The sequence below is a fragment of the Penaeus monodon genome, chromosome 1 (genome assembly GCF_015228065.2).
Source record: "Penaeus monodon isolate SGIC_2016 chromosome 1, NSTDA_Pmon_1, whole genome shotgun sequence".
Lineage (NCBI taxonomy): Eukaryota > Metazoa > Arthropoda > Malacostraca > Decapoda > Penaeidae > Penaeus > Penaeus monodon.
Window position 1 is genome coordinate 21,224,295 of NC_051386.1, and position 10,877 is coordinate 21,235,171.

The 10,877-nt window shown below is 32.6% G+C and overlaps 2 protein-coding genes across 2 annotated transcripts in view; one reads left to right on the forward strand and one right to left on the reverse strand.

Moving 5' to 3' along the window:
• Positions 1-3,335: 3,335 nt before the first annotated feature.
• On the forward strand, positions 3,336-6,279 carry LOC119576216 (ribosomal protein 63, mitochondrial-like; the record flags this gene model as incomplete). Its single annotated transcript, XM_037923807.1, has 2 exons — positions 3,336-3,467; positions 6,042-6,279. Coding segments are annotated over 2 exons (276 nt in total), but the record flags the coding sequence as incomplete, so codon positions are not given.
• A 1,211-nt stretch (positions 6,280-7,490) lies between these two features.
• LOC119570881 (GTP:AMP phosphotransferase AK3, mitochondrial-like) overlaps positions 7,491-10,877 on the reverse strand; it is an 8,548-nt gene continuing 5,161 nt past the window's right edge. The window contains exon 4 of the mRNA XM_037918461.1: positions 7,491-9,207. Coding sequence (XP_037774389.1) covers positions 8,980-9,207 — 228 coding nt within the window. The 3' untranslated portion in view covers positions 7,491-8,979. The remainder of the gene's footprint in view (positions 9,208-10,877) is intronic.

The following is a 10,877-nucleotide window of genomic DNA, read 5'->3' on the forward strand; positions in this document are numbered from 1 at the left end:
CCCCCCCCTAGAATAAAAAAAAAAAAAAATTTTTTAAAAGGGGTTTTTTTGGGGGGGGGTTGGGTTTTTGGGGTTTTTTTGAAGTTGTTTGGTAAAAAAAAAAATAATCCTTATTATAAAAAAGAAAAATTTATAAAAACATATTTAAAATTTAACCTTCGTGAAATTTTTTCTTTGTTACGTGTGGGCCAGTTCTTTAATTTTTGGGTTGTATTTTGTTTTGTGTTGTTTGTTGGGTTGTTGTTTTTGTTTTGGTGTTTTTGTTTTTGTTGAGTGGTTTGTGGTTTTGGGGTTTTTTTTTGTTTGGTTTTTTGTTGTTGTTGTTGGTGTTTTGGGTTTCGTTTGCCCCTTTTTTGTTGGTGTTTGGTGGGTGTTGTTTGTTTTTTTTTTATTTGGGGGGGTGTGTTTTTTGGATTTGGGTGGTTTTAAATTTGTGGTTTTTTTAAAATAAAAAAAAATTCAAACAAGGCAAAAAATTTTTTAACCAAATTAAACCAATTCCCCCCCCCCAAAAACCAAATTTTGCCCCACTTAAAAAATCAAAATTAAAAAATTTTAAGGGAAAAAAAAAATATGAGTTTTTGAAAAACTTTTCTTTTTTTCCGGGGAAAAATAAACAAAGGAAAAATTTGTTTAGCCCAAAACGGTTTTCCCTTTTCCTGCAGGAAAAAGAACCCAAAAATGAAACTCGCCCGGTTGGCGTTATTTAAGGGCGGAAAAAAAATTTTTTTCAAAAAAAAAATTTTTTGGTAACTTTTCTCGTAATTTAAATTTAGCTTTGGGGGAAAACCGTTTGTAGGCCATTCTTTTTAAATATAGGTTTTAAGATTTTGCAGCAATTGGGGGGGGGGGAATAGTTTTAAAGGGTTTTTGGGGGAAACCCCTTTTTCAAAAAGTTTTAAATTTTGGGGAAAGCCCCATGGTAATTTTCCCTGATTTGAAACCCTTTTCCTCAAAAAAAGGGGGGATTATTCTGGTTTTTTGAAAGGGGGAAATGGTGTTATTTAAAATGGAACCCCTAAAAACCTAAAAATTTTTCCCGAAAAAAGGGTTTTAAAATGAAAAATGAAACCACCATTTCCAAAAGAAATCCAAAATGGTGTTGTAAACTCCAAAATTTTTCCAATTTTAATTATCCTAATTTTAAATTTTTATTCTTCGGGGCCCAAACCCCCGTTGGCCCTTTATTAAACCTTGGGGTAACCAAAGGAAAATTTTTTCCTTTTTACCAAAAATTTAAAAGGGGAAAAAAAATTTTTATAAATAAAAAATAATTAAAAATTATTTTATTATTTATAAAATTAAAAGTTAAAAAGTTTTTAGAAACCCCAATACAAATTCAATAAATTTAAAAATTTAATTTTTACATTTTTTAAAAACAAAACAATATCTTTTTTTTTTTTTTAATTTTATTTAAATTTTTATTTTTTCTTTTTTGGTAAAGAGATTTTGATTAATGAAGGAAAAGTTGTTTATGATTAAAAAGGGGGTTATTTGTTTTTTAAAGGGGGAAAAATAGGATTTGGGGGCCCCCGGGAAGGCATTTTAAATTAAATCCAAGTTCCCCAAAGGGTTGGTGTTATAAGGTGTTAAAAATAAAAATAAATTTTTTTTATCGGAGAAAAGGGGTTTTAAAAATTCTTACAAAAGATAAAATTTTGATGGTTTAAAAGAATTTTCCATTTCTAATACCATTTTTTAGGGGAATTTTCGCCATTTAAAAGGGGAAAAGGGGGGGGTTTCCCTTCCCGAAAAGGGAGGTGGGGGCAAAGCCCCTTTTTTCTATTAATTTTTTTTAATTTATAAATTTTTTTATTTATTTTTTATTTTTATTTTTAAGCCCTCTAAAATTCCCCTTTTTCATACTTGTTTTTTGAAAAAATAATGTAGACATTGAAATGGAATTTTTCCCGGAAAACCAAAATTTTCCCCAAAAAAAAAAAAACCCCTTGGATTTAAAAAGGGGAAAAAAAAATTCCAAAAAAAGAGGGGAAGGTTTTTTTTTCCAAATATTAAATGGGGAAGGACGGGGGGAAAATTTTTGGCCTTATTTTCTTTTGGGGTTTTTTTGTTGTTTAAAATTTTTGGATGTTTTGTGGGTTAAAAAAAATTTTTTGAAATTTTTGGGCAGGTAAAGAAAAAATCTTGGGTTATAAAAGGGAATTTTTTTTAGAAATTTGTTCCTTTCTTTCCAAAAAGAAACTTTTTTTTTCTTTTTTTTTTTTTTTTTTTTTTTTTTTTTTTTTTTTTTTTTTTTTTTTTTTTTTTTTTTTTTTTTTTTTTTTTTTTTTTTTTTTTTTTTTTTTTTTTTTTTTTTTTTTTTTTTTTTTTTTTTTTTTTTTTTTTTTTTTTTTTTTTTTTTTTTTGTATTCCTTTTTTTTTTAAAATTTTTTTTTAAAAAATTTTCCTTCATTTGGGAAAAAAAAAAAGGAAAAGGGGGTAACCCAAACAAAAGGGGCAAAAAAAAGAAAAAAATTTTTTAAGGGTTTAATTTTGAAAAAAATTATTTAAAAAGTATTTTTTTTTTTTTTTTTTTTTGACAAAGGAACCTTTTTTTTTAATGAATATATAATATATATATATAATATTTTAATATGAATTTTATTAATATTATATATTATGAATTATGATATGTATATGTTATAATATTCAATATACCATATATAATATATACATATTAATATATCAATTATACATAATTAATTAATATATATATATATATATATATATATATATATATATATATATATATATATATATATATATGTATATATGTATGTATGTATACATGTATGTATGTATACATGTATGTATGTATACATGTATGTATGTATGTATGTATGTATGTGTACATGTGAGTGTGTTTTATTATGGGGTTATGTATGAATAGGTATTTTGTAGAATAAGATATTGACTTATTTGAACAATATATTATTCCTTTGAACTGATTCCAATGCTATGGTGTTATGATATAGATAAACATATAAAATATATTGCATTATGCTTTGGAGAAAGGGTTGAAAATATACTCATTACAAAAGATAAAATCTATGATGGTTTCAAAAGAAGTTATCTTATCTTCTAATGATCTTATTTTGTATAGTTTAATCACTTCGTCATTTAATTAGTACAGTAGTGTAATTACCATTAGCCAGTAGTAGATGCGTGGATGTTTTTAACATTTATGGTCCCTTATTTATTTATTTATTTATTTATTATAATTTTTATTTATTTATTTATTTATTTTTATTGTTAAGTCCAATCAAATAAACCTTAACAGTTTCATGCACTATCTCTAGTATTTATGAAATTATGATAATAGTATGACATTGTAATATGCTGCATTTATTCACAGGAAAGACAGAATTGTGCCAAAAATAAAGGAAGGACACTTGGCAGGTTTGAAGAAGAGATTACAACAAGAGGAAGAGAATATGTTTTATCTACGGCATCCATATCTAACCCTGGTGAGTGAGGACGTGGGAAAATTTCTATGGACTTCATTCCCTCTTTTGTTTAGTTGTTGTAAACATATAAATGTTGATAAAAGTGAGTGTTGTATGAAATAAAAAAATAATAGTGCATTGTTTAGGTCAGAGTGAAATGAAAATTAATCATTAGTTCCCATAGGTAATTTACTTTGAGATGTATTGTTGTGTTCCGTTTTGATGCCACAAAATGTATACAGCTTTTCTTTCTTTTTTTGTTATCTATATTTTTATTTTATTTTTCCTGATGACAAGAGTGTACTACAAAAGTCATGAATATAGGTTAATTTTGACATTATGTATGTGACAGAACCTGATTATGTAACTTTTCATAACATATATATTGCATTGAAAATTGCAAGAATGTAAATATAAATCAATGTATACTTTGACAGTTACTGGTACTGATTATTCTCCATATTTTTCATGACCCAAGTCTCCCCCCCCCCTCTCCCAATGTTGGAATATCCCTGCCTTGAGCCTCAGCCCTAGTTACAACTAAGTTTGCAAGTCTTTTTCTTCCCCCGTTTCCTTTTCCTTCTCTTCTCATGTCCACTTCCTAAGATGTGAGAGCTGTGTTGAAAGCATATAAGGCTTGCTTTGGGTCAGTCCTGAATGGCCAGGGAGCCATGGGCACAGTATATCTATTTAGTTATTTAGCCTTTATTCCTCAAGGGTACCCTGAGGGGTGAACTGCTTCTCTTCCCCACATACTCCAAGCTTACCATGGTTAATAAAGATTTTGTACCTTCATTAGGGGCACAAGGCTTGCCATTTGATCAACTAGTCACACTGACTTTAAATTTTCCAGTTCGCAGGCCCCTGGTTCTCCTTTGATCACAACTCTGAATGCAGTACTATTACCCCTTCCTCAATACCTGCTGTCAGCTCAGTCCATCCCAAAACACCGACCCAGGTCATTACCCAACCTTCAGAAAACACTCCTTCCTCTCTCCCAACATCTTCTATTCTTCTTCATTTTCAAACCCCCTCCTTCCTTATTCCTACCCTTCATCCTACATTGTTCTCCCTGCAGTACTGCCTCATTCAACACACACTCCTTCTTCCATTCAATCTTTTCCTACTACTTCCACCATTGCAAACCTGCTGAATACTCTTTTTAGCCCAGCCAAGTTGGATTGATTTCATGTGATTCCCCTACAGCCCTTAATCTGACAATACCTTCAACTTCTAGCAATGTTTCCAAACACAAGTAGGCAAAGTTTCCTTCTGCAGCAATTCTGATCATTCACACCACAGCCATATCTAACCTGACTGACCTCACAGGCATACCTATTACTAGCCTAGCCTAGCCTAGCCTTAATACGTGTATCAGAACTGATTCCATCTCCCTGGCTGATTGCTCTGTCTGTGACAAAGATTCGTCACACTGTGAAAACAACCTGCTTGCTTTCCTTGTTGACTATGATGCAGTATCAGTACAGTGCTAGATATTCTCCCCAGAGGCTGCCAGAAATCCTACACCAGTATTGCCATGATTACCTTTTGTAGACATGATCTCCCCTGTGAATTTTATATTAGTGGAGAGTCTTGCCATGACCATCCATACTGACCCCTTCCCTTGTCAGTCTCAAAAATAGTGGTGTTTTGGCCACCCAGCCAAGCACTGTTGCTCCACAGCCTGCTGTCCTCTTATCTGGATCCCATAATGTATTTATAGGGGCTGCGCTGCAAACTTGGCCTCACTTTATGGGTGGCCAGGCAGGAAGCATATCAGTGATGTTTTCTCTTGTTACTTACTCTAGTTCTGTCCTGCTCTCTGCCTCTCCCCCTTCTCCCCAAGATTTTTCTACATCTCCCCCAGTATTTCTTCCTCGTACTCCTTACATTCCCACTTCTATCCCCTCCAGTTCAAATTCTTTTGCCAATCTAAATCCAGACACTCCAGGCCCCTTCCCCTCCTTGCTCTAATCCATTGCATTAGACAATCTAAAAGTTCCACCCCATCTTCTCTTACCACATCCTCTCCTGCACCTATCCTCAGATGCCTATCCCCTTTTCTCACCCTCAGTAGAAAATCTTTTTTTCTCTGGCATCCCCAACCAACTCCCTTCTGGAAACTCTTGAGGACATTCAAAACTTTCTAATCATGACCCAAAAAAAAACATGCCATCCCTCATCCACCCTCCAATCTCTTTGCTCCATCTACACCCTAATCCTTCTTGCTCCATCTACCCCAACCCCCACTTCCTCTCCTGTTATCCCTTCTGCTCACTCCTGGATCCAAATGCGATTCCTTTTTGTAACAACAGTGTCTGTCCTAGATCCTCCATCCTGATACTCTGCCTCTTCGAATTTTTACATCCATTTTTACTCTTGTCAATTGTTGATTGTTTCATAATAACTTTTCTACACTAAGAACTTTTCGGTTTCTTTTCTCTGTTGTTCAAGCACTTTTTTTTTACCATTAACCATTTTCACTGTAGTATGACCCGAATTCAGTCCATTGCACCTTGGCTATTATTGATGAGTCAAGAACAGACTATAGTTCACATGTAGATTATTAAGCAATATTATTTATTTATTTTCCAGGACCAGTCATGGGGCCATGCCAAGGAACTAGGAAAGCATGAAGAATGGTTGAACAAAAAAAATATCGAACGTCAGAAGTACAAGCCAGATGTAACCATTGAGGAGAGATATAAAACACTTCGCAACACAGATGTTTGGGATTAACTAAACTCTGAGTTATTACATATTTAGTTTTGCTGTATATACATGTTTGTTTATGAAATTTGTAAATCATGTATCAATAAATTAGGTAAGGAAAGATACTTTTTCTTTCTGCCTTTATTCCCCCACAAAATTAGACAATTCACAAGAATACTGGTTCTTTTCAAAAGTGAATCTGTATATATATTAACTCTCAAAGCATTAACTTTTTGAATACCCAGAATACTCCTATGTGACATTAATCTGCTATGTCTATTTATAAGACAAAAGTTACTTAACAAAACTTGTCTATCACATTTTCAAGGAATGTTCCAAGAACAGAGATCCTACATTCATATTGAAGTTCACATAATAATATTATTTAAAAAATAAAAATGGCTGCTATGTTTTCACTAAGTATTGTTTCATATTTCTATATTCCTGATTTTTCTTTTTACTGAAAAAGCTCAACCTATAAATGTCTAGCCTAACATGGCTTTATATATATACCTGTAGATCTGGAATCACTAACATTTTACAAGAAAATCTAATATAAAAGTGACAATACAGCTTCACAAAAAATATTGCTTTCTCAATGATAATACAACAAATATCTGTTTTTCATATAATGTTATATCTAGAAATGCACATGAAAAGATTGGCCCTACATTATTTATTTGTTTTACTAAGTATAGTAACATACATCATGGCATAGTTTTTATCCAAATTATTGCTCTATAAACATGATTTTTCAAGCTTACTATCTATCAGTTATTCAGGCACTTACAATAGGCAACCAGAGGAACTTAATATCTTTTGTCTTGTACCTAGTAATGGAAACATGCAAGACAACCCAGTTAGCACAATTGTTAAAAAGACATTGTCACAGTATTAAAGTATCCACACAGGGAAAGGGAAAGACTATATCTTGGATATACACAAATCAAAATAGATGAAGTATGTTTCCCCCTTAATTTCAATAAAAGAGAGAGAGAGAGAGAGAGAGAGAACACGTGTGTGTGTGTGTGTGTGTGTGTGTGTGTGTGTGTGTTGTGTGTGTGTGTGTGTGTGTGTGTGTGTGTGTGTGTGTGTGTGTGTGTGTGTGTGTGTGTGTGTGTGTGTGTGTGTGTGTGTGTGTGTGTGTGTGTGTGTGTGTGTGTGTGTGTATGTTTGTGTGTGTGTGTTTGTGTGTATGTTTGTGTGTGTATGTTTGTGTGTGTATGTTTGTATGTGTATGCTTGTGTGTGTATGTTTGTGTGTGTGTGTGTGTTTGTATGTGTGTGTGTGTGTGTGTTTGACCACAAATAAAAGTGTGTGTGTGTGTTTGTGTTTGTTTGTGTGTGTGTGCGTGTGCGCGCGTGTGTGCGCATGTGTGCGCTGTGTGTGTGTGCGCACGCGTGTGTGTGTGCGTGTTTGTGTTTATGTGTGAATGTGAATGTGAGTTTGAATATGTTCCATTCCCTACAAACCATTAGTAAAGCTGCATGATGGGTAAATGTTAACATTATAACATAATAATCAGTAAAGCACTAGATTTTCTGAGGTTATATACATCAACTTTCCTGTACTTTTGGTAAAAAGTAAAACCAGTAAAAGCCTGGTAAACTTATTCTCACAGGAATACATAAATATAAAATTAAGAGATGGAAGACCCAGAACATCAATAAGAAGTATTTTCTGTTAAAATTAGTTATAAAATGTAATGGGTAAATATACACAAGATCATTAAAAAAGTTTCAAGGTTTGTATATTAATACTCTAATTTGTATTAATGGAAGACAAACACTGGTAATACCAAAGCACCATAAAGTGTTATGAATATATTCTTGTAAGTAAGTAAGTAAGTAAGAAAAAAATAACATAAAGACTGAAAATTTGAGATAGTCTGATAGCTAAAAGATCACCTGATCATGATTAAACAGTATAATTCATATCCATACCAGCAATGAAATACAAAGAGAAATTTAACATACATGTTCAAAATTACTCTCCTTTTACCTACAGACCAGACACAAAACTGCTTGGCTAAAACTGCACAATGCTTGCCTCTTGATATCTCTACCTCTCATTTAACTACATGTTAAATTAACTTCTCAAACATCATCTATATAACACTTCATTGTATATTCACGCAGTTTCTTTATTCCTGAGATGTATCACAAATGCTGTGAAGTGCACGTATACAAACATTTATATAATGTCCCTTGCAGAAGAGTAAAGAAAGAGAAAAATGGGAGAAATAGAAAAAAGTAAAAGGGTTTAATATCTCATGATGGATTTGCCCAAAATAATAGAAATATACTGTATACTTCTATAAAATACATTATGTCACACAAAATACATAGCTTAGCCCTTACACAGTAAAATTACAGCACCAGGCATATGCACCAATATGACCCTTAAAAGATAGAACAGAATGACTATTTCTCATGCAAAATACATATCTGAGCAACAACAAACAAAACAAAAGAAAAGATGTGTAGCATAAAATAGAATTGCCATTTCTAAGAATCAATAATAGAAATCTATATTTCGGTACCAGCTGTAACAATATTTTCATTTATTATAGTATGATCTAGTTAAAATGCTCATTTGCCCTTAAACAAAAATCCTTCTGAACACCAAGAAATGGCATTTACTTTATTTATTACACATCACATCATCTGTAATGAGTAATCAAAAATCAAGACATAACAATAAGCAATAACAAAGCACATTTGTAACTAATGTAATAGCACTCTGTGGTTCAGCAAACCAGTAGCTTTGGGCTGTATTGGGAGAAAGAGAACTCGGAAAGTCTCCTGACATCCTTCCAGACTTAGAAGGGACCACTCTTGGCTGGAATGTGCCTCTGCATGTACTTGTGCACACGAGGCCAGATCTCGTTGGATTCCGTTCCATGGAAGACTTGCAGGATGCCCAGGTCCTCGTAAAATTTCTTCAGTGGCTTCGTGTTGGTGGCATACACCTCCAAGCGGTGCCGCACTGACTCAGGTTTGTCATCTTCCCTTTGAACTAAGAGTTCTCCTGTAACATCATCCTTGCCCTGGAAAGATTTTACACAGGATCAACAAGATATTGTCATATAAAGAGTGTAATATTAAGACCAGTGTACAGAATTTAAATGATGTCCAAGTGTGTCCCATAATATACTAAACTGGTTTCTCTGCATACACTGTGTGTGTGGGAGGGGGGAGTGAATGGGTGGAAGGGTGTGTGTGGGTGGGTGGAAGGATCTGGGTGGAAAGGTGTGGGTGAATGAAAGGAATTTGTACTAACAAAAAGCATTAAAAAAGTATCAAGCAGCAAATAAAAGCGCTGAATGATTTTTACCTTCCTGTAATAAATAACAAATATGCAAATATTCCATTAGACACAATCGGCCATTAAAACAAACAAACAAATAATTGTGTAGTTTCTTGTCTTTTTTTTCTCCATGCACGGTCTAGTACTCAAAACCACAAAAAACAGTTCTAGGTTCCTAATCCAGTGAGTGAACAACCTGACTTTGGTTTGTCTATATTTTTGGTTTTCAGTATCATCCCACTTTGTTCTTTCCTTGTGGGATTAAAGGTAATGGTTAGAATATTGGTGAACAGCAAGACAAAAAGGGAGACAGTTAATGAACATACAGGTTGGTGATTCAACAAATATTCATTTCAACACAACAACAAGAAAATAAGATACCTGAATAACTACAGTGATGAATCTTTTGATGAGTTACCTGGATAGAAAACCATATATAGGTTATATATAATGTTATGTTTTATATATGAAAGTCATTTTTAAAAAATTCAAATTCCCATGCACAGCAAATTAAGAAATATAATTATTAGAATTATAGAAAAACAATGAATAAAAAAATATTGATTAAAAAGATTCCTCAATTAGTTCATGTTTCAATTAATGAAATCCAAAAGTACATATTTCAGAAGACAATCTGAAATATCTTATACTAATGCTGGGAGGAGAGAGAGACAGAACTGACATACTGAACTGAAATGAAACCAATAATCTATGAACAGTCAGAAAACTAAGTATCATTACCCTTTGCACAAACTAATATGAAAAATAGACAAAGTGGTGTGGAATAGCAAGGCAAGGTAGTTAGCACCGTAATCAGGTGTTAAAAGACAAAGCATTCATCTCCACAATGACCAAAAAGTAAAAGTAATGATAGTTTTTTTTCTGACTGTACAATGCAAGATAAAAGCATAATTAAATATTAATCATGCCACATTCAGTATATTTACACCCTTATATCATATAGCTTTTCCTTTAATACAGAATTTACTGGTTCTTTTCTTCCCCCCTTTTCTCTGTGGTGATGTTTCTAATCTTCATATGCTTACTAAGAAAATAAAAAAATCTAAATAATTCCCAACTCCACTTCATATGCCAACCTTACCACAGCAGTCATAGCATTATATCCAATTACTCACAACTATGACTCATAAGTGCTGTACTAAGGGCTTCTAAATATTCATACAGCTAAAATATTATATTTTTCTATCATTCAAGCTAGTAAAAGCTGGCAAAAACTTTGCTATTTATAACAGAAGACTAATGGTGTTCTGGTTTTCCCCAAAACCAATTGTGATACACTTGCTTGGCATAAAACTCATGATTAGAATAATTATATTGCTATTTATGCACAGCACTTGCCTACTTTGTTATACCATGATAAACGTTAAAATTAAATACATTAATAAAGAG